At 46.1% G+C, this 25,001-nt stretch overlaps 1 protein-coding gene across 9 annotated transcripts in view; it reads right to left on the reverse strand.

The window, feature by feature from the left end:
• Nucleotides 1-25,001, reverse strand: part of LOC115093628 (sodium channel protein type 2 subunit alpha-like) — a 523,144-nt gene that overhangs the window by 280,263 nt on the left and 217,880 nt on the right. For all 9 annotated transcript variants that reach the window (XM_029605666.1, XM_029605660.1, XM_029605661.1 and 6 more), the window contains one exon: nucleotides 128-301. In XM_029605666.1, the coding sequence (XP_029461526.1) occupies nucleotides 128-301 (174 nt within the window). The remainder of the gene's footprint in view (nucleotides 1-127; nucleotides 302-25,001) is intronic.

Here is a 25,001-nt window from a genome sequence, read left to right on the forward strand (position 1 = left end):
AACAAACAAATAAATAAATCATATATTACCTATGCGGCGGATAAACAAACTATGATGCAGACATAAAAAGTGAAAATAGAATTATACTATTAAAATTTAAGAACATCCTATTGATTAATGTGCTTACCAGTCTGAAAGATCGGAGAACAGATAACCCTTCCACATTTGCAAGACCCAGTTCCATTAAGCTAAGGCCAACGATAATGCCATCAAAAATGTTCCAGCCTTCTTGGAAATAATAGTATGGATCCATGGCAATCAATTTGAAAACCATTTCTGCTGTAAAGATCCCAGTAAAGACCTAAAAACAAGTAAGTTATCTAATATTAGGAAACATTAGAAAATGTTATAGATTTAGTTAGTGTATGGCTTTATTTGTTTTTGTGAGCTCCTCATTAGCCATACGTTTTTCAAACTGTTTTATGATTTCATCACCAGAAATGTACTGCCAGGTATCTACCCTGGTGGTAGCTGCATGCATGTTTCTACTGTACTAAATATTTTAAATAGTATTTCCAGTCCTGTTTTTGTTTTTTTTAAAACAGTTTTTATTGGAAGTATATGCATGTTCCATAAACAAAGGTTACATTTCAAATATTTATATACATATCAGCAGACAGCCAGAATGTGTGACAAAAACAGTAACAGTAACATTAACCGTTCTGACATATAATATTCTTTCAAAAATCCTTCGGAAGCACCCATGTTTCAGAGAATGAATAAACTAGTGCAACAGTTTTTTATTTTACCGTTTTTTATTTTATACCGTTTTTTATTTTATACCGTTTTTTATTTTACTGTGGTGTATCTGAATCCCACCCCTGTCCTCCCTTCCCTTCCCCACCCTCCCCCTCCCGGGGTCTTCAAGTATATGATGGAGTATGGGAATAACTCATAAACTCACACCGTATTACTCAGCCATAGTAAAGAGCTTTCCGATAGATACATACCAGAGAATCATTTCCCCGAAGCCTGTTTCGACTCCCAGATTTCATACTGAGACCATACCTTGTTAAATTGAGGTATGCGTTTTTGTTTATAAACAGTTATCTTCCCCAAAGTATATAAACTGTATACCCGTGTTTGAATATCTTGGAGTGAAGGGACCCCCGCATCTTTCCACACCTTGGCTATGGCACATTGAGTAGCTACCGTGCCAAAGTTATGAAATCATGTGTGTGCAGCATTTGTCCCTTTGGGTTCTAAATACAGCAGCGCTTGCAGCGCTGTAAATGTGACAGATTCCTGCAGTATTTCTCCCAGCCATGCAGACACTTGTAACCATAAATTCCGAATCTTAGGGCAACTCCACCACATGTGGAAGAAAGTGCCCTGTTCTCCGCAGAGTTTCCAACACTTGTAGATGATGCTGGGAACATGTGGTGTAGTTTGTCTGGGCCGATATGCCAGCAATACAACACTTTGTAACTATTCTCTATGTGCCCTGCAGATATTAGGCCTTTACCTATATTATGATAAATATCCATCCAAGTCACCTCTGAGAAGGTCCCAGGTAAGTCACGTTCCCACGCCTGGGTATGCGCATGTAAGCGAGTTACAGGAGAGTGGAGTAGAGAGTATAAGGTGGAGATAATTTTTGTTGCCTTATCGGCATGGCGACACAAGTTCTCAAATGAGGATATACCTTGAGCTAAGTCGACACTGAACGTCTGACCCTGGAGAAAATGTCTCAATTGCAAATAAGAGAGCATATCTTTGCCGCATAGTTGATATCTATCTCTAAGGGTGGTGTACGCTACTATTCCCCCAGGCTCCCATAAGTGCTCCAACTTAAATATACCTCTACCTTTCCAATCGTTGAAAGCTGATGTTTGCTGGCCAGGGCTAAACAAGATGTTATGGAATAAATGAGAGCTGTAAAAATAGTCCCTTTGTCCCACCAAGTGTTTTTTCCAACGTGTCCAGATGGTATAAGAGACCTCTATTGTACAAGGGAAATCTACCACTGTGGTCCATGATTGTTTTGGTTGCCATACCATGGCGGATAAGGGAAGAGAGCCTAAGATAGCTTGTTCCAACTTCACCCAAAGCTGCTGTTTACTCTGTTTATGCTAGTCAACAACTGCTTTAAGATGAGCTGCTGCATGGTACCAATGCAAATTCGGGACTCCCATCCTGCCTTGTTTTTTTAGGCATAATTAGCACCTTTTTAGCTACTCTTGGATGTTTCCCTCTCCAAACAAATTTAAGAATCCTCTTCTGCCATTTCTCCAGCAGTTTTTTCGAAGCAGCAATAGGGAATGTTTGGAACAAATAGAGAATCCGAGGCAGTATATTCATTTTGAGAACTGCAATTCGGCCCACCCATGAAATATGATAACGGTTCCACTCTTCTAAATTTTTAATTATCTTTTCCATAAGCGGAGGATAGTTTAATTGGTACAGATCATCCTTATTTCCTATGTAAATCCCCAAATATTTAATCTTTGACTTGGCCCATCGAAAGGGGTGATTTTTCTTGAGGTGTTCAACTGTGGCCTCTGGAGCCGAAATGTTAAGGTTCCGATTTGTCCCAATTTATTTTAAACCCTGACACTCGGCTAAATTCCATTATTTCTGAACTAATGGCTGGTAATGACTTTAGAGGGTCTGTGATAGTGAACAAAATATCATCTGCAAAGAGCGATAATTTAGATGAAAAATCTCCCTCTTTTATCCCTCCTATCTGGTCATTATGTTGAATTCGATATGTGAATGGTTCTAAGAAAAGTGCAAATAGGAGGGGAGATAGAGGACACCCTTGCCTCATACCTCTACCTATAGAGAAAGTATTGAAGTAACCTCCATTAACCTTTAGGCGGGCTAGGGGTGCTTCATAAAGTTTCTTTATCCATCCTAAAAAGGATATTTGCATGGATTTTAATGTTTGAAATAAAAAGGGCCAGTGAACATAATCGAATGCTTTTTCTGCGTCTACCGCTAATAGCAAGCAGTGGTTATTTTGAGCTTTGGACCACCATATAGAATTCACCATTTTGCGGATATTATCGGATGCCATTCTTCCTGGGATGAATCCTGATTGATCAGGGTGTAACAACGCTGGGAGGATGGTATTCAGTCTATTTGCTAGTATTTTTGTTAGGAGTTTCATGTCTAAATTGATTAGGGATATTGGTCTATAAAAGCCATAAATCGTGGGATCTCTCCCTGGTTTGGCCAATATTGTTATTCCTGCTGCGTTGGTATTTGGGGACAATACCCCTTTTGATCTCAATGAATTAAACAGCCGGGCCAGGACAGGTATCAGTTGAGTAGCATATTTTTTATAGAAGATAGCTGTATAGCCATCGAGTCCTGGTGACTTACCATTTTTTAATTCTTTGATCGCCCACGTAATTTCAACTTGAGTGATTTCTCTGTCCAGAAAATCTTTTTGAGTTTGCGAAATCTGGGGAAGATTGTCATTAAGTAAATATGAATCGATCTGTTCATTGGCTATAGAGGTGTCAGTTGTGTACAATTCTGTATAGGTGGAGAAATCGATTCCTAATATCAGTGTTAGTTGTCAAATTGGTACCCCTCTCATCTTTGATTTTTACTATATGATTAATGGATTATTGCACTTTTAATTTTCAGGCTAATTGTTTCCCTGCTTTGTTACCCCCTTCATAGTGGAGTTGTTTTAATAATTCTAAACGATGGGCTATTGCAACTGCCTCTAAATCTTCCAATTTGCACCTACATTGGTCTAGATGCTTCAGAATTCTATGAGAACTTGTTCTCTTGTGTGCATCGGCGAGTTGCTTAATCTGTGTGAGTAAATTTTCCCTCTCTGCTTCTTTCTTTTTTTGACATATGCCGCCCTAGCTATTAATTTGCCTCTTATCACCGCCTTTAAGCAACCCCTAGTGTCATAGGGGTTACCTCGCCATCATCATTTTGGATTATATAATCAGTGATGTCTCCCTGTAGTAGTAAAGAAAAGGCCTCGTCTTCCAGCAAGCTGTCATTCAGCTTCCAGAATTACATAACCCTATCATATTGCTCAAGTTTTAAAGAAATACCTATTGAGGCATGGTCGGACCATGTTATAGAATCAATGTATGGTTTTTCCACCCTATTTATGATGGTTTTATCTACGGAAAGAAAATCAATTCTAAAGTATGATTGATGGGCTCTAGAAAAGAAAGTGTAATTCCTAGATGTTGGATTTCGTACCCTCCAAGCGTCAAGCAGACCTTGTCTGGATAGGAAAGCTTTAAACAGCTTTCTATCTTTCCCCAGAGTTGGTCCTTGCCCTTTAGAGTTGTCCAGGTGCGGATTGACCGTTAGATTACAGTCCCCACCTAAAATCAAGCAGCCTGCTCCCTTGGTGTCTATAACATTTTCCAGTTTTGAGAAAAAAGACCCCTGATTAGTATTGGGGGCATATATATTTAAAAAGGTATATTTTGTGCCACCCAACATTATTGTCAACAATACATATCTACCCTCGGGGTCAGGTATGTAGGCTATTTGTTCAAAAGTTATATCTTTATGAATGAGAATCCCCACTCCTGCATATTTACTAGTTTTAGTGCAGGCTGCCCAATATTGATGTGGGAATAGCGCATGTTTCATAGTATGTTCATATCTGCGTTTGAGATGGGATTCCTGTATAAAAGCTATATCTGCATGTTGGCATTGTAATTCAGAGAATAAAAATTGGCATTTTCTATATGTATTAAGTCCCTTAACATTAAGGGATAATACTTGAAGATCAGTCATTGAAAAACTTACATTCTTAAATAGGAAAAGAGAAAAAAAACCTCCCTGCATGGTGATATCTTCACACCTTGACATCCCCCACACTGACCGCGACTGTGATACAGAATGAATGTGTGTGAGTTAATATTTGACCCCTCATAAACATCCCCATGTTCTGTCCTACCAGATACCCCTTTTGAGTTCCCCCAAATATCCCAACCCCTTGGCTTTGTACCAGCAAGGGCGTGAACCTCGGGGCATCCCCCCATAGTGACGTCATCCATTTCCACTTTAAAAGGTCTTTGTTTGCTAACCTCTAACGAGTTAGCAAGGAACTCCAACAGGACTTGCTTCGGCAGTCCACGATACTTGCAACAACGATCCGAGACAGCAAGGGGAATTCTTCTCCACTGCTCGGCCTTTTCAAACTTACCAGGAGTACCCGCTCCAGGGGGGATCCACTCTCTCTTCTTGATTTCAGATTGCCAAGACAGGATACGGTACTCGCTCCTCGAGGGCCTACATCCCTGCATACTCGGAAGCCTCCTCATTGCCTGGAAGTGATCGCAGATGTGAACACAGTGAGTTCTATTGTAGATAGGAATCGGTACTCGCTCCATGAGGGCCTACATTCCTATAGCTCTGAAGACTCCCTCCTGTCCAAGACGTTATTGCAGGTAATGGAGATTGAGAGTTATATTGGCAAGATTGCAGATAGGAACCGGTACTCACTCCATGAGGGCCCATGTTCCTAGAATCCTTTACAGACTCTCTTCTATTCTAGAAGCCATTTCATATATAGCTATTGCGAGTTCTTATTACAGACTGTTTATAGGAACCAGTGCTCGCCTACGGCTCCTGTCCTGAATATACTGAAGACTCTCTGTGGCATAGAGACCATTGCAGACATCTACTATCATTAGTATACCATCTTGTATCCAGTATACCCTGTCTACTCACTACTTCTAGTCTCTCTCTACAGCTCAGCGACCCAGAGATTATATTCCAGTATCAGAAGGACTTCAGTCTTGCCGAACACATCGACTCACTACTGCCACCCCTGGTGGTCCAGCTTCCAGTCTAATAAAGAACTATTTGTGTTTATTTCATATTCTAGCCTAGCCAGTGATTCCTCTCAGGAACTCCTCCTGGAGGCGCTGTCATCTGCCATCGGCCCAGGGATTCACCATTTCCTCCAAGTGGTCATTCCTTACACTACTATCACTCTGTGGGAGCCAACATTACCGACCACTAACACCGCTTACGGAAGTATTATATAGATAGCTACCTTCTCTCTCTTTGGGACTTGCCAGCAGCCTATATATATAACAGATTGCTACTTCGTAGTGGTGGCATGATAGATTGCTATCTCAGTAGCGAAGTACAATATATCTATTGTTAGCTCCTCTCCTATGAAGAGTATCATTGAACAGATTGCCAACTCCTCTTCCTTGGGGAGTTGATCCATCACAAATTGCTACCTCCTTCCTTAGAGGAGCATCTAACAGCAGTTCGCTAACAAGATTACTAACTCCGCCTTCCTGGCGGGTAAGCACTACAGATAGCTAACGCCTCTCTTCTGGAGGAGCAGATCATGACAGATTGCTAACTCCTCCCCCTTTCAGGAGAAAAGTAGAATAGATTGCTAACTCCGCCCTCCTGGCGGGGTGAGCGATAATACATTGCTAATTCCTACCCTCTGGAGGAGAAGAGCGTAACAGATCGCTAACTCCAGTGAATCTGGCTGAATATATGAATAAATAACTTCAGTGAAGCTGGCTTGAGTTTGTTACCTTTAACTCCAGTGAATTCGGCTTTCAGGAAAAGAATTGGAGAAGCTTAAACTTGTAGCCAGCTTTCAAAAAAAAAAAAAAAGAATTGGAAAAAGCAGTTCTCCTGGGGATTCAGCTCAAGGTATTGGATGTTTGTAGCCCATGGAACCGGCTCACCTTTCTGCCTTGCAGGCTATACCGGGCCTGGCTCAACGCCTTTCAGAACAGCAAGAAACACTGGAGAAACTTACTGCAGCCTTTCACCAGCTTCATACACAGAAGGCACAAAGCACAGCTTCTATACAAGAGAACCAATGCAGCTTACACTTTACTCTACAACCTTCATTGTTTCCCACAAGTCTCTCCAAGACCAGCTATATTCTGTCTTATTTGGATGGGAGAACCTTATCGTGGACTTCTACCTTGTGGGAACACAAGGACCCTATCTTGCAGGACATAGAAGGATTTATGGACTTCTTTAAATCCGTCTTTGATGACCCTGCTTGTATGTCTGTTGCTGGATTTGCTTTGGTGGACTTAAAGCAAGGCAACAGATCCCTGGCAGAATTTGCCATTGAATTTAAAACTCTAGCAGCAGATCTGTGCTGGGACCCCAGATGTCTGAAGACACTCTTTTGCAGAGGCCTGGACACTCGTATGAGTTGGCTGCTCATCAAACACCTGACTCGCTGGAAGAATTGATATCCTTAGCCACTCGGATTGACTGGCGGCTCCGAGACAAGGTAAAGGAATTCCGGCCTAAGGTGTTACCTGGGTTAAAACCAACCAGTGCTTCTGCACTAACAAGGGGAATAGCACCTCCTGCTGTGGAGAAGAAGGAACCGAAGGAATCTGGTCGTGGTCACTTGATGTCTAGATATAGAAGGAAGAATGGCCTGTGCATGTACTATGGTCAGCCAGGCCATGATGTTTCTGTCTGCCCTAATCGTCCGGAAAATGGACAAGCCTGAGTCCCGCGGGAGGACTGTTCTTGGGCTATACAGCAATATCTCCTCCACTCTCTCATCCAGTCTCGATGAACCCTGAAACAGTGACGGTTCGAACCTCTGCCCTGAAGGACTCAGGGGCAAGAGACAACTACCATCTCAGATGTTTTGTGGAATACCTGAGGAGTCCATGTGGTAAATTTGAAGATCCAATATTGTTTCACACTATGAAGTGGGCCTTGGACGATTCTTTTCACCATCACTTCTTTTGAAGATCTTATCAACATCACCATCAGTTTTTCTAAATCATGCTGATAGTCATAGCGGTTGCTATGCATGCCATAGCTAGGTGGCACTCTTCATCTACGATATCTTCTTGGATTACAAAATTGAGAATATTACTACATTCTACCTACTTGGAAGTCGTGCTGAAGGACTACAGCACTGTTGATTCCGAAGTAGAAGTCATCTCTACCTCTCAATTTTGTGTTGGTCCACTCGGAGGTCGTGCTGGAGGTTTACAGCACTGCTGATTCCGAAGAAAGAAGACATTCCTAGTTACCAGTATTGCGATTGGCCTACTCAGAAGTCGTGCTGGAGTTACAGCACTTGATTCCGAAGAAAGAAGATATCTCTAGTCATCAACCTTATTTAAGGTTTACTCGGAAGTCGTGTCCATAACCTATGGCACTGGTTGATTCTGAGGAAAGAAAAAGATGTTTCTACCCATCAACTTCGTTGGATCATTCAGAAGTCATGCTGGGGGGGCTACAGCACTGTTTGATTCCGAGGATGAAGATTTATCCATCCAACAGCCTGTTCGTTTTGCTGGTATCATCAACATCTCTCTTCCAGCATCCTGCGGAAGAGCCACATCAGAAGTGGATATTGGACCAACTTCTACATCACCAATTCCACTGAAACCTCAGTGATGTCCACGGCAGCCCTCTTATTGCTGCTGACTTTATTATACATTCTACTAGATTCTTCAATTCTACATCTATCTGTGCTATACGGACTTGAACTCAAGTCTTTGAGACCTTGGATGTTTGAACAGAGACTGAACTTTGTTTGCCTGGAAAGGCTTCGACCCAAAAACAAACTGGGATCCTTAGACCTATTGGATAAGAGATGCTCATCAGTTCCACCTCGCGCAAATCTGGTACTTAAACTGGTACCCGAAGAGGAGATCACCCTTTGAAGGGGGGTACTGTTGCGTTCGTGCCTCTTCTCGCCCCTCGTTCCACCCTCTCTACCTTGGGAGCAACTCCCTTCGGCTCTGATGGACAGATGCAGCCGCGGCTTCTCCCTGCCTCTTGGTCCCGGTGTCCCCAGGCTGGCTTGACGCTACGGATCCGTCATGTTCCTGATGACGTAAGGGCGCATGCCCTCCAGACTTTGTTCCAGCAAGGACGCGAACCTCGGGGACGTCCCCCGTAGTGACATCATCCATTTCCACTTTAAAAGGTCTTTGTTTGCTAACCTCTAATGTGTTAGCAAGGAACTCCAACAGGACTTGCTTCAGCAGTCCATGATACTTGCGACAATGATCCGAGTCAGCAAGGGGAATCCCACTCTGTGGAAGCTTATGGAAGTATTATAAAGATAGCTACCTTCTCTCTCTTTGGGACTTGCCAGCAGCCTATATATATAACAGATTGCTACTTCGTAGCAGTGGCATGATAGATTGCTATCTCAGTAGCGAAGTACAATATATCTATTGTTAGCTCCTCTCCTCTGAAGATATCATTGAAAAGATTGCCAACTCTTCTTCCTTGGGGAGTTGATCCATCACAGATTGCTACCTCCTTCCTTACAGGAGCATCTAACAGCAGTTCGCTAACAAGATTACTAACTCCGCCTTCCTGGCGGATAAACACTACAGATAGCTAACGCCTCTCTTCTGGAGGAGCAGATCATGACAGATTGCTAACTCCTCCCCCTTTCAGGAGAAAAGCAGAATAGATTGCTAACTCCGTCCTCCTGGCGGGGTGAGCGATAACACATTGCTAACGCCTCCCCTCTGGAGGAGGAGAGCATAACAATGATAACACTCACACCATAGTCTCTTGAGGCAGCCCAGGAGTTAGAATGCAGTAGGCCCTGGAGGAGCGAGTACCTGGTCCCAGGGAAAGCTCTGAGAGATAGATGGAAAACTCACTAATGTTGTAAGCAGCGATGACTTCTTAGCAGAAGTGGCCAGGACGTGGGCCCTCGAGGAGCGAGTACCGGTTCCGGACTGCGACCTGAAATGAAAAAGAGAAGGCGATGCCCCCGAGGAGCGGGTACCACTAGTGAAGTCCGAGGAAGCAGAGTAGCTAGGTTTGCGGAGAGCGAATCCCATCCGCAGCGACCTGGAGGAAGCGAACCCTTGCTAACTCATCTTGTTAGCAAAAACTGAGACCTTAAATATCTGGAGCTGATGACGTCATCTCAGGGGGATGCCCCTGAGGTTCGCGCCAACGCCGGTACATCAGTCAGGCCGTGTGCGCGCGTGCGCCCTTAAGCATCTAATCAACATGGCAGCTTGCAGCATCGAGTCAGTCCGGGAATGCTGGAAGAGGACGGCCAAGAGACACCGCAGCAGCTAGCCTTCCATCAACCCCGAAGGGAGTCGCCAATAAGGTAAGGTAGGCGGAGCAGAGATGTCGGACAGCGACGGACACAACACTCAGGGCAGCTACATGGTTGCGAGCAGGAGTGATGGCTAATCGCTTTTACCTTGTTGACACTCAGGATAATTTTTTAATGAGCGCATGTGTGTCCGTATACATGCATATTGGTGCATGAGTGGAGATATGCTTGAATTTTAAATTATGCACTCACTAGCATGCATATGATTTAAAATATGTCTACCGTGCATAAGTACGCTCCTAATTTTAAGAAGTTACTAGAGCAAATCTACTTCACGTACCTTCACAGGACATTGCTGTCTTCAACGCGCTTTTGTAAGCGGATTTTTAAACATACTCGCAACATGAGACATTCCCAGTTTTTCCAATTAGTCCACCAGTTTGCCCAGTCAATCTCGAGTCATTCAGACCATTCTGGTTCTTCAGCCTGCAGGCTATCAGTTGACCCAGACCCCTCACCCTGTCTTCTAAGCCCCAAAACGCGAGACCTGCAAACTTGCTCCTCATCAGTAGCAGCAGTAAAGTTACGCGGCTAACAAGCTGCTATATGCTGCCCCTCTGGTTTTAAAATATGGAGTTACATGTGTAACAGTTGGCCCTGCCCCAGAATGCTCAAGCCCCATCCTCTTTTCTGCCACTTGATGGACACTCTACCTGGGCAACAACAAGCTAGTTTGAGAGACCATTGCCCAAATCTCTTGGAGTGAGTTTCCTTACTCCGAAGGCCATCAAATCTGCACAAGAGACCACTGTTCTGTTCGTACGTCTCATGTTGAATGTCAAAGTGGCCCCAACCCCCTACACTCATACCTAATCCCCACCTCGAGTTACTAGGTGGGCCTCCCACCTAGTAACTCGAGGTGGGGATTACTAGGTGGGAGGCCTACTAGGTGGGCCTCCCACCTAGTAGGCCTCCCACCTTACTAGGTGGGCCTCCAACCTAGTAATGTCTACTCCCTAGACAAATACCTGTCTAGGGAGTAGACATTATAGCAACTCTCTCTCTCTCTCTCCCCCCCCCCCCCCCCCCCCCCAGTGCAGGATACTGAAACAGGCTGTCCAGAAATGTTGTGAACCACAATCAACCTTTCGTGCAGTGCGATGATTCTTTGGTTTTTTATCGTGCACCGCGAAGATGTTTTCGCAATTCGCGAATACATTTGCGCAAATCGCGAAAACATCGCGGCACTCGAAGTTTCCCCGCTGCACGAAAAAAGCCTCATTTGCATGGGAAACGCTCCTTCATGCGTTACCAATGCGATATTGGAAAATGAGGCCCTTAGTTTTAGTTTGTGCATGTGCATACATGCATAGAAATCGCAGCTTTTAAAATCCGTGTTATTTATGGGCAGCTCACATATGCACATATGTTGGCATTTTAGCATGAGCAACACTTTTAAAATTCACCCCACTGTGATTCAAAATGGTGACAGTTGACCTACGGCCCCCTTTTGCCCCTCACCCATTCACATGAACAAAGGCACATAAATTTGAATATAATGACCATAGTCCATGTTTTCATAAATGCAGGGATGTAAGTCTGAATAGAAATAAATATTCTTATATAGATACAGGGTCTGACTTATCAGCATTTTAAAAGTATTTGCTTCAGCTCTGACTATTTAGAATGGTACTTTATTTTTATGACATGCTATAGGAAAGGAACTTGGATATGACTCTAAGAACAAACACTTCTCTGCTGGATGCCTAACCAGAAGGCTTTCATGGTAGTAGACAAATATTAAGGAAGCTATGCGGTAATTTTAAGTTTGGAACACTCTAGTCCAGAATTTCACATTACTGATAACATTGCCACATCTGCAACTAAATAATCTTTCCTGTTTTAGTGACTGTGATTATTTTTACACACACACAGACACACACATATTCTAAATAGAATTCTTGATACTGCATACAAGCACACAGCATGCAAAAGGTGAAAGTCATTCTTGGAAAATAGAAGTGCAGAATTACTACCTGAAGTCTTTTGTTATATTCAAGCATGTCAGTCAGTTTGAACATCTCTAGAATCAGCAGGCAAGTGAAAATTGCTTTATTATTTCTATGGTTCAAGGATAGACAAGAAGTAACAACAGTAATTACTACTTACAAAACAATTTATCTGACATACGAAGTGAACTCCAGGATAAGATTATGGTAAAAAAGGTACAACTAAGCAAATAGCACATTTTTGATGAAGGCAGAAGTTAGTGACTTATGCTGGGGGCTTATGATTCCACAGTGATCTTTCGGAATCAGTGTATTAAAGTACTAACATGCTTATTTATTGGGTCTATTCCCATTATTTTATTGGTATTGTTTCTCAACTGCTTTTCTTTGCTATTCAAATTTCTTTTTGTTTCTGATCTTTTTGCACTATTTTACATACAAAATACATTAAACAAATGAGGATAAACCGTGTAAATGCATGGATTTGGAGCACTTTCAACTTTGACTTAATTGAAAATGACAATTTATACCAAATTGAGGTCATTTTCATTGGGAGAAATCCCAAGGCCAAGGCCTTTCCTCCAAATCCCAGCCTAATCAGCCCCCAAGCAGGCAGGTTATTGTGCTTATAGTTGGACAAGTTAACCATTCGATTAGCATGTTCAAACTTAATTGAACAGCACTAAACAGAGAAATATTGGGAGAGCACAGCTATTTATGTGAAAACTCCTTTCTGTTAGTCTCAATCCAGACTAGATCCGGTGAGTACAACACCACCTACTTTGGTGACACAAGCAATGGGGCAGATTTTCAAAGGGGTATGCGCGTATCTCCCCCCTTAAAACCTGCCCCAACCTCCCCCTGCACGTGCCGAGCCTATGTTGAATAGGCTTGGCGGTACGCGGAAGCCCCAGGACGCACGTAAGTCCCAGGGCTTTCCTGAGGGGCGTGTCGGGGGCGTGTTGCGGTGGCGCGTCATTCGGGGGCGGGGCTGCGGGTGTGGTTCCGGCCGGGGGAAGTTTCGAGGGCATGGCCAAGGCCTCTGAAACTGCTCCCAGGCCGGGGAATCGCTTGCTGGCGGCCGGCTCAGCGCACGCAAGTTACGCCTGCCTCGGGCAGGCGTAACTTTGCCAACAAAGGTGGGGGGGGGAGGTTTAGATAGGGCTGGGGGTGGGTTAGGTAGGGGAAGGAAGGGAAAGGTACGGGGGTGGAAGGAAAGTTCCCTCCGAGGCCGCTCCAATTTTGGAGCGGCCTCGGAGGGAACGGAGGCAGGCTGTGCGGCTCGGCGCGTGCAGGCTGCCGATTTTGTGCAGTCTTGCGCGTACCGACCCCGGATTTTAAAAGATACGCGCGGCTACGCGCGTATCTATTAAAATCCAGCGTACTTTTGTTTGCGCCGGTTGCGCGAACATAAGTACGTGCGGGAGCAGTTTTTTTAAATCTACCCCAATATCTTTTAGGAGCTGTCATCTCCTCCTTCCCTCCCTTCAATAGTGACATTTTCCTCCCAGCAACAGAAGTTCTTCAGGAAATACAAATTATAGCACTATATACTCTCAATTCTTCCAATCACTACCCTGCTGTGATCAAAGAGAAATAGGATGGGTTGGGCTAGTGTGATATGAGATTAACAGAAATGAGTTATTAAGTAACTGATCTATTCTGCTATGTCTAACCTTGAACTGCCAAATCAGCAAAAAAAGAGCAAAAATCGGTCCTATATATAAAATATCAAAAAAAACAAAAGGAATCCACCAATATGTGATTCAACAACGCTCATCACCAAATCCTAGATTCAATTTGATTTGTTTATGTAAGCCGCATCAGTAAGCCTGTCAACGTGTCCTGCAAGATGCAGAGCCGTCCGGTCTTTTAATCATTTGCAGCTATAGAAACATCAAAAGAGCATCAGTTAGTGCTTCTAACAATTTTAAGAGAGAACTAATTGCATATGTATTTATGAAAAAATGTCCATCTGTGTCCGTTGATCAACATCTAACAGCTGACCTGACAACGGCCGGTGTTTCGCAACAAAACAAGTTGCTTCAACAGGAGTCAGTGTGACAGAAAGTATGTCGCTAGGTCTTTTAATTGCTCCCCTAGCTTCACATTGCCTTGAACACTCTCACTCTTTTGATGATCTGAAGGCAGGTGTATTGGAACAACTTCACCCTATGTGGCGCGGAGGAGATTTCAATGCTTTGTTATTAACTCTGGATTCATCGTCTAGGCATGGTCCACCTCCACCCCGCCGGTCTAAATGCCGCATTGGAACTCTAAGTTTTCTTATGAGAATTCCTACATACCAATATTATGCATAGTAAGTAGGGATGTGAATCGTTTTTTGACGATTTAAAATATCGTCCGATATATTTTAAATTGTCAAAAATAGTTAGGGCCACGATACAATACCAATTCCCCCGATTTATCGTTAAAAAATCGTAAATCGGGGGAAGGGGGAGGGCAGGAAAACCGGCACACTAAAACCCCCTAAAACCCACCCCCGACCCTTTAAATTAAATCCCCCACCCTCCCGAACCCCCCCCAAATGCTTTAAATTACCTGGGGATCCAGCGGTGGTCCAGAACGGCGGCGGTCCGGAACGGCCCCCTCAATTGAATCCTTTTGTCTTCAGCCGGCGCCATTTTGCAAAATGGCCGCCGCAAAATGGCGGCGGCCATAGACAAAAACGATTCGACGCAGGAGGTCATTCCGGACCCCCGCTGGACTTTTGGCAAGTCTTGTGGGGGTCAGGAGGCCCCCCCAAGCTGGCCAAAAGTTTCTGGGAGTCCAGCGGGGTTCAGGAAGCGATTTCTTGCCGCGAATCGTTTTCCGTACGGACCCCCACAAGACTTGCCAAAAGTCCAGCGGGGGTCCGGAACGACCTCCTGCGTCGAATCGTTTTTGTCTATGGCCGCCGCCATTTTGTGGCGGCCATTTTGCAAAATGGCGCCGGCTGAAGACAAAAGGATTCAATTGAGGGGGCCGTTCCGGACCGCCGCCGTTCTGGACCACCGCTGGATCCCCAGGTATTTTAAAGCATTGGGGGGGGGGATCGGGAGGGTGGGGGATTTAATTTAATTTAAAGGGTTGGGGGTGGGTTTTAGGGGGTTGGCTCACGATTTTAACGATTTTTCACGATATTTTTAAAACCCAAACGGCAACAATACGATTCCCTCCCCCTCCCAGCCGAAATCGATCGTTAAGACGATCGAGGACACGATTCACATCTCTAATAGTAAGCATCTCTGTTTCTTAGATAACATGACACGCTGACACTATAATGTCATCACATTGGCAAAGCGCGGGCTATTGAATTCTTCAGACCGGTCGGAGGCGGTCTCTGTCCCGCATCTCATAAAATTCTTTGAGATCTGGTGTCTGAATGAAGAGGTTCGCTGCACCATTTGAAGGAAGCTAAGTACTAAAACTTTATTACCACAAACATGTCTGACTATCCTGTACTGTTTGTTTATAGATACACCTAGCGACATACTTTCTGTCACACTGACTCCTGATGAAGCAACTTGTTTTGTTGCAAAACAATGGCCGTTGTCGGGTCAGCTGTTAGATATTGATCAATGGGCACAGATGGACATTTTTTCATAAATACATATGCAATTAATTCTCTCTTAAACTTACTGATGCTCTTTTGATAAGTTTCTATAGCTGCAAATGATTAAAAGACTGGAAGGCTCTGCATGTTGCAGGACACGTCAGGTTTACTGATGCGGCTTACATAAACAAATCAAATTAAATCTAGGATTTGGTGATGAGCGTTGTTGAATCACATGTTGGTGGATTCCTTTTGTTTTTAGGATAACCTTGAACTGCACCATCTACTACAGCAGTCCCTTTCTAGGGAGAGTTTATCAATGCTTGTAGACCTCTAAATTTAAAAGCCATATCTGCAGATGTGTCAATGCGATAATGCTTACTGACGGTGTGTACTATCTTCCAAGTAGCTGTGTTGCAGATATCAGTCAGGGAGGAATTTACACATTCCATATGAGATGCCATAGCAATGGTAGGGTGCATTTTCACAAATTCAGGTATCTAATAATTACTTTACCTACAGGATTCTCTTATTGGACCGGTGCTTTTAAAAAAAAAAAAAAAAATATATATATAAATGATCTGGAAAGGAATATGACGAATGAGGTTATCAAATTTGCGGACGATACAAAATTATTCAGAGTAGTCAAATCACAAGCGGATTATGATACATTATAGGAGGACCTTGCAAGACTGGAAGATTGAGTATCCAAATGGCAGATGAAATTTAATGTGGACAAGTACAAGGAGTTGCACATAGGGAAAAATAACTCTTGCTGCAGTAATACGAAGTTAGGTTCCATATTAGGAACTGCCACACAGGAAAAAGATCTAGGCATCATAGTAGATAATTCTTTAAAATCAAGTAAAATCGTCAGTTTAGTGTGCTGCAGCAGTCAAAAAAACAAACAGAATGTTAGGAATTATGAGGAAGGGAATGGTTAATAAAACGGAAAATGTCATAATGCCTTTGTATCGCTCCATGGTGAGACCGCACCTTGAATACTGTGTACAATTCCGGTCACCACATCTCAAAAAAGATATAGTTGCAATGGAGAAGGTATAGAGAAGGGCAACCAAAATGATAAAGGGGATGGAACAGCTCCCCTATGAGGAAAGGCTGAAGAGGTTAGGACTGTTCAGCTTGGAGAACAGACGGCTGAGGGGGGAATCTTTAAGATCATGAGAGGTCTTGAATGAATTGATGTGAATCGGTTACTTACACTTTCGGATAATAGAAGGACTAGGGGGCACTCCATGAAGTTAGCAAGTAGCACATTTAAGACTAATTGGAGAAAATTCTTTTTCACTCAACGCACAATTAAGCTCTGGAATTTGTTGTCAGAGGATGTGGTTAGTGCAGTTAGTGTAGCTAGGTTCAAAAAAGGTTTGGATAAGTTCTTGGAGGAGAAGTCCATTAACTACTATTAATGAAGTTGGCTTAGGGAATAGCCACTGCTATTAATTGCATCAGTAGCATGGGATCTTCTTGGTGTTTGGGTGATTGCCAGGTTCTTGTGGCCTGGTTTGGCCTCTGTTGGAAACAGGATGCTGGGCTTGATGGACCCTCGGTCTGACCCAGCATGACAATTTCTTATGTTCTTATTTGGACCAAAGACAATAAAGAATCAGTCCTGTAGAACTTCAGACTTCTTCTGACATCAAGAAAATGGAGAATCTTTTCTATATCCAATTTAGGTTGCAGACAAAGCAAAGATATTAAACCTCTTTAGTATGAAAGACTGAATTAACCTACAGAATAAAATTTGATACTGTTCTTAGTGCGGATCTTATTAAAGAAGTCAAGGAAGGGCGAAATCGAGAACAAAGCCTACAACTTGCCTATCCCTTCTGGACAAGCAGATGACCACCAAAAACATAATTTAGTGTACATGTTGCAGTTGGGTGCTGCAGGCAGGATAGTGGACCCTTGGGCCGGTCTACCCAGGATGACAGGGTAGGCCGGGAGGCGGAGCCACAGGCTGGCGGTGTTCACCCGGGAACCAGGAGCCCCCCAGGAGGAGCCCGTAGGGTCCTGGAACCTTGGGACTTGGGATATCAGCTCAGAGTCAAATAGCAGATAAAGCCTGGGCAATGAGTGTAGTAAGAATAAGTCCAAAGGGTGAAAGATAGTCTGTAGGCCGGCAGTGCAGGTCGAGGGCCAGCTGATGACAGGACAGCGGGCGGCAGCGATACCTGTAGTAAGCCGGACCGTGAGGCAGGGTTTGTAGAATACAGGACCAGGAACCGGCTGAAGGCTGAAGTAGAATTGATAGCAGGCTGTGGACTGGAACAGGCTGTAGACTGGAACAGAGTCTACAGCTGGCTGTGAACTGAAGCAGGCGGTAGCCTGGAATGGAGCAGTAGCTGGCTGTGGACTGGAGCAGGCTGTGGCCTGGAATGGAGTCTGTAGCTGGCTGTGAACCAGAGCAGGCTGTAGACTGGAACGGAGTCTGTAGCTGGCTGTGAACCAGAGCAGGCTGTAGACTGGAACGGAGTCTGTAGCTGGCTGTTGAACTGGAGCAGACTGTAGACTGGAACGGAGTCTGTAGCTGGCTGTGAACTGAAGCAGGCTGTAGCGGAGTCAGGAGCGGACCAAGGTCGGAGGCAGGCGGCAGGCTGAAGCGGAGTCAGGAGCGGACCAAGGTCGGAGGCAGGCGGCAGGCTGAAGCGGAGTCAAAGGCAATCCAAAGGTCAAGTCAGGAACGAGGAACAGACGAAGCGCAACTCAGAACTACTAGGCAGTAGTGAACCTCGTTGCAAGGCCCTGAGAGGACGTCCGGACGCCGGTTAAGAAGGCCTTGAGACATGACGTCATCAGTGTAGGCGGGACCCGACCTCCGGGTACTGGACGCTCAAAGAGAGCGTCCCTGCGCGCGCGCGGGGCACGGAGGAGAGAGAACAGCCATGGTGGTCGCCGCGTGGAGCGGCCAGCGCCGCCGGGGCCCCGACCACGCAGGACGCGGCGTTTCCAGCCGCTGAGGTAGGTCCGGCACGGCCCGAGGGAGGGGGAAGCGGCGGAGATCGCAACAGTACAGGAATAAATAAAACAGTTCAGTGGCTCAAAAGAAGAATGACATGCACCTTCAATACAAAATTTAGGTTCCACAAAAGGTAGTGAATTAACTATCACTGGCCTGGTTACTGGAAACTAATAATACTCTGTAGAACAGAAATATTCTCTCTTTTTTATAGACTCTCTAATCTAGGTAATTTACCACTCTGAAATCTGAAGAAGCTCACTTTCAGATCTTTTTCCAAGCAATTAAATAAGAATTTCAAAATAAATTTAACAGAAGCTTAGGAAGTTTAAATATCTCTTTATAGAACTGAAGAAAAATGTTCTTCACTTTAAGAAGTAAACCTTATTGGTGGAGGATTTTCTGGAACTGAAAAGATCAGAAATAATTCTTTTTGGAATAGCCTTATTTCCTCAATAATTAATTTTATAGTAATTTTTAGATTTTTTTAAATTTATTTTTTACTAGCAGTACCCGGCCACGCGTTGCTGTGGCTCAGTCTGGTTTAATTTCACAATGCGCATTAGCTCTGCTCCGGCCGTCCCAACGCCCTCCCCCCCCCCCCCCCTTCCCCGGCGGTGGACGGACTGGCTCGGCGACTCTTTTACCCTTTCCTCCTCCTGTGTGTAACTGTCCGGCAGTCCCTACTCCCTCCCCCCTTCCCCAGCGGCGGAGGAACGGGCTGAGCCGTTTCTCGGAGCGCGTTGCCGTGGCTCAGTCTGGTTTAATTTCACAATGCGCATTAGCTCTGCTCCGGCCGTCCCAACTCCCTCCCCCCCTTCCCTGGTGCTGGACAGACTGGCTAGGCGACTCTTCTACCCTTTCCTCCTACCCGCCACACGTTGCTATGGCTCAGTCTGGTTAAATGGAAAAGAAAGAAAAGAGAAAGCGCACGTTTCTATTGGGGTAGATTTTCAGAGCCCTGCTCGCCTAAATCCGCCCAAAACCGGGCGGATTTACGCGAGCAGGGCCCTGCGCGCCGGTGAGCCTATTTTACATAGGCTCACCGGCGCGCGCACAACCCCGGGACTCGCGTAAGTCCCGGGGTTTTCGGAGTGGGCGTGTCGGGAGGCGTGTCGGGGGGCGGGGCCGGATTGCGCGGCGTTTCGGGGGCGTGCCGGCAGCGTTTTGGGGGCGGGTACGGGGGCGTGGCTACGCCCCGGGGCGGTCCGGGGGCGTGGCCTCGCCCTCCGTACCCGCCCCCAGGTCGCGGCCCGGCGCGCAGGGGTCCCGCTCGCGCGCGGGGATTTACGCCTCCCTCTGGGAGGCGTAAATCCCCCGACAAAGGTAGGATCGGGGTTTAGACAGGGCCGGGCGGGTGGGTTAGGTAGGGGAAGGGAGGGGAAGGTGAGGGGAGGGCAAAGGAAAGTTCCCTTCTAGGCCGCTCCGATTTCGGAGCGGCCTAGGAGGGAACGGGGGTAGGCTGCGCGGCTCGGCGCGCGCAGGCTATACGAAATCGATAGCCTTGCGCGCGCCGATCCAGGATTTTAGCCGATACGCGCGACTATGCGCGTATCTACTAAAATCCAGCGTACTTTTGTTTGCGCCTGGAGCGCAAACAAAAGTAGGCTGTTCGCGCTCGTTTGAAAATCTACCCCATTATGTTTAATTTCACAATGCGCATTTGCTCTGCTCCGGCCGTCCCAACTCCCTCCCCCCCTTCCCCGGCGGTGGACGGACTGGCTCGGCAACTCTTCTACCCTTTCCTCCTCCTGTGTGTAACTGTCCGGCAGTCCCTACTCCCTCCCCCCTTCCCCAGCGACGGAGGAATGGGCTGAGCCGTTTCTTGGAGCGGTGACTCGTCTGCCCTTTCCTCCTCCCCTCTGTGACACCCAGCACGTAGCGCAGAGCTCTAAGGTCCGCACATGCGCGGTAGAGCTGCTCTCTACTGCGCATTTGCGATCCGTCGGTCAGAGCCCATTTATTCTGTAGATAGCGTCTTTTGCTTTTACGTCCAACAGATGGCACTGTTTTTCCAAAAAAGCATGTTTTTACCTGTCACAGGTGTGACATCTATATAATATAGATATATAAAAACGCGCGTATTCGAATGCAATGTTGTGTCAAAATTTCAAAGCAATCGGTGAAGAACTTTCGGAGATTTAAGATTTTGAACAAACGAACATTTACATTTTTATTTATATAGATTATATCTTAACAAAGCATAAAAGAAAACAGCCAACTGGAGAATAAAACATCATCTCAAAGTCAATATAAAGATCAACATCCCACCCCAATAAACAACCACCCAACTACCTACCCCAAAAGGCCCATAGAGACAGGAAAAAATGATAGCAATGAAAAGAGACTGCAAAAAATGGATCCACCTTCCCATCTTAATATCCTCCTGCTCTACCTCAACCCCCCCTCCTTCTAAGTCCTCATTAACTCTTGCCAAAAGATATTCATCATGAGACAAAATTTAAGCCTTCAAATTCTTCAGCATAGGATCCCATAGACTCATTGCTCTTCCAGGATTCCCACTAATCCTATCCGTTCAAACTTCCATTTCCATCATCAAGCCAATTCCCACAAGCTAGTCTTTCATTATAGGAGGATCAACCAATTTCCATTTTCCCAAAACCATTTTCCTTCCTACCAACAATAGCTTTTTAGCAAGTTGCTAGCTAAAAAGGTAGGTAGCATGATGGATTGATTGATATGAAAAGTAGAAATTTTGGGTGAGTATGGAGAACCACCCTGTACTGGAAAAATTGAATGTATGGAGGATAGTGGACGAGAGCTTGAAGTTCGCTAACCCTTCTAGCTGAGGTCACTGCGACAAGGAACATTATTTTCCATGTCCAGTACTTTAAAGAAGCTGATGCCAATGGTTCATAGAGGCTTCATTAACTGGAAAAGGGCCACATTCAGATCCCATAGAAAAGACGGTTTTGTACTGGAGGATTGATGTGCCACAGACCTTTCATGAAAAGAGATGTGAAAGGGTGAATGGATATTGGTTTGCTATCTACCTGAGTATGATAAGCCACTACAGCGCTGAAGTACATTCACACCGAAGAAGTGGTGAGACATGAGTCTGAAAGGTGGAGCAACGTTTCAGCAGATGCTTGGCCTTGTAAGAGACTGGTTCCAAAGTATTCTGTTGGCAATTCCTGGAATATCTATTCCAATTGAAAGCATAATTTCTACTAGTTGAAGGCTTTCTGGAAGAGACTAGTACATCCATGATCTCCACAGGTGATCTGTGATCACTAAGCGCTTAACATTCAAGCTATTATGTTAAGGGCTGAAAGATTGGGATAATAAAGCATCCCGTCTTCCCGAGTTAACAATGCAGGGTCTATTCCCAGATGAATGGGGAGGACTACTGGAAAGTAGTACAAGATAAGTATATCAGATTGTCTTGGCCATTCGAGGGCTATGAGAATTAGCTGAGTGCAGTCCTGAAGAACCTTCTATACTATTCTGGCTATAAGCAGTAACAGTGGAAAAGTGTACATAAGGGTTTGCCTCTAGTCAAGGAGGAAAGCATCCTGAGCTATCCTGAGATTGCTTGGCAGGCCTGAGCAAAACTGATTTAGTTTTGAATTATATTATTATGCGAATAGGCCCACTGACCATAGACACCCCCCCCCCCCCCCCCCCATAAACTGAACGGTTCATCTGTCACTGATTGCTGTAGAGACCACTTGTGAAGCTGGAATACTCTGCTGAGTTGATCTGCCAACATGTTGAAAACACTTGACAGATAGATGGACTGATGGATGGCTTGCTGTCTTTTTGCCCAATTCCATATCCATAGGGCCTCCTGACAAAGAGGCCATGATCCCATTTCATCTGTGCTTATTGAAGAAGTATATAGCCATCTGGTTGTCAGTTTGTATCAGGAGTCTCCTCTCAAGGAGAAAGTACACAAATGCTGATAAAGCGTGACTGATGGCTCTCAGCTCAGGAAGATTGATTTAACAGCTTTCTTGAAGAGACCACATACCCTAGGTTTGAACGGTTCCAGTGTGTATGCCCCATCATTTGGTGGAGACGTCCATTAACAACACTGTTTGGTAGGGGAGCGAGCTGATTTCTGATCACTCAGGACACAACCACCACTGCAAGTCCCATTTCATTGCTGCAGTAATTCTCACTGGAGAAGAGAGTGGCTGAGACAACTTGATCCCATTGGGTATATAGACCCAAATTGGAAGTGTAATGGTTTGTGGGTGTGTGAGCCCTTGGCCTGAGGTGAGTGTTGTTATTACCTGTGGGGAGGGGCCCCACAGGTCTACATCTTCGGGAGGCGAGTAGAGTAGAGAATTCTTGGGAGAGACTGAGGAGAGTTCCAGAGGAGCGGGGCTGAGACACTGCAGGAAGGGATTCCCAAAGTGCGTGGAACAGTCTGGAGGTCGTACCTGGACAAAGGCCTCCGGAGGAGATGGTGCTAGGCAGGCCTGCAGAACGGGGAGCGTGACACAGGATGTGCAGAATGTATTCCGGAGAGACAACCCCGAGGTGCAGAGCTGCACAGTAAAGGAGGTACTTGGTGCAATGATGGAGCGGAGTGGGGAAGCCCGAGTCAGGTCTCCAACGAATGACATAGAATAGTCCCGAGGAGCAAGAGGCACTGGTGGAGCCCAGTAATAGAGTCAAGGGTACTGCCCCGAAGAGCGGGAAAGCCCGGATAGTCCCAAAGGTAAACGTAGGCACTACCCCGAGGAGTGGGGAAGCACAGACAGTCACAGAAAAGAGTGTAGACACTTCCCTGAGGAGCGGGAGAACACAGAGGTAGAACTCCCAGGTGGTAAAGGTGTTCCCAGAGGCGGCCCCAAGGAGCAAGGAGCCAGCAGGATAGGACTTACTGGAAGGCGCAGGGCTAGCCCAAGGAGCGGGGGAAGCCAGGAGACCAGGTCCCCGTAGAGTACGCACACTGGCCCCTGAGGAGCGGGTACCAGGCAGGGTCCAGAGTCCAAGCGATCCGATGCGTCCTCAGGAATGAAAGAGACAGGAGCTTGTAGGTTGAACTGATTGCCAAGTCGGCTAGCTGAGGGAGAAGGTGGAGCTTAAGTACTCTGATGCAATGATGTCATCAATCTGGGATGCCCCCGAGGTTCCCACCGAAGGGGCTTTAAAAAAGGGTCTGGTGGCTCGTGCGCACGCCTAGGAAGGCCTGGAGTTGGCGCGGAGCCATAGGGAATGCGGCGGCAGAGACTCGCCCGTGCCACGAGCAGGACTGTAGCAGGAAGCAGGACAGTGCAAGATGTAAGAACACGCGGTCGTGGCCCTCTGCGACCGACGTTCATAACAGTACCCCCCTCTTAAGACCCCCCTCCCCGGGGGTTTGGGTTTGCGAGGATGCTTGGCATGGAATTGCCAAATGATATCCTTGGGACTAAAAAAGCAGCAAGGAAGGTTGCTTAATAAAGCCGTGAGAGCAAAAGTACACAATAAGCAACCAAATGTCCGATCTTATACAACTTTATTGTGTAGAAACAATGTATGCAAATGAGCCTGACTCCAGCCGAGTTTCGCCCTCTTTCAATAGGACTGCATCTGGAGGTCGTACCTGGACTGCAGTCTGGAGGTTGTACCTGGACAGAGGCCTCCGAAGGAGATGGCGCTAGGCAGGGCTGCGGAGCGGAGAGCGTGACACAGGACTTGCAGAACATATTCCGGAGAGACAACCCCGAGGGGTGGAGCTGCACAGTGAAGGAGGTACTTGGTGTGAAGACGTACGCCAATCTGCGGAGCGGGAAAGCCCAAGTCAGATCTCCAGCGAATGATGTAGGATAGTCCCGAGGAGCGGGAGGCACCGGTGGATCCCGGTAGCAGAGTCAAGGGTACTGCCCCAAGGAGTGGGGAAGCCCCTATAGTCCCAAAGGAAAACATAGGCACTACCCTGAGGAGCAGGGAAGCACATTCACAGAAAAGAGCATAGGCACTTCCCCAAGGAGCAAGGGAGCATGGAGGTAGAACTCCCAGGTGGTAAAGGTGTTCTCAAAGGCAGCCCCCAGGAGCCAGCAGGATAGGAAGGCACAGGGCTAGCCCAAAGAGCGGGGGAAACCAGGAGACCAGGTCCCCGTAGAGTGCGCACACTGGCCCCTGAGGAGCGGGTACCAGGCAGGGTCCAGAGTCCAAGCGATACGAAAGCGTCACCTCAGGAACCGTAGACAGGAGCTCGTAAAGAAGTAGTGGAACTCATTGCCAAGTCAGCTAGCTGAGAGAGAAGGTGGAGCTTAAGTACTCTGATGCAATGACGTCATCAATCCGGGACGCCCCCCGAGGTTCCCGCCAAAGGGGCTTTAATATAGGGTCTGGTGGCGCGCGCACACATCTAGGAAGGCCCGAAGTCAGTGTGGAGAATGACAGTGTCTGGACCACCACGAGGAGCCATAGAGAATGTGGCGGCAGAGACTTTCCCGCGTCGCGAGCAGGCCCAGAGCAGGAAGCAGGATGGTGCAA

This window comes from Rhinatrema bivittatum, chromosome 6 (genome assembly GCF_901001135.1).
Source record: "Rhinatrema bivittatum chromosome 6, aRhiBiv1.1, whole genome shotgun sequence".
Lineage (NCBI taxonomy): Eukaryota > Metazoa > Chordata > Amphibia > Gymnophiona > Rhinatrematidae > Rhinatrema > Rhinatrema bivittatum.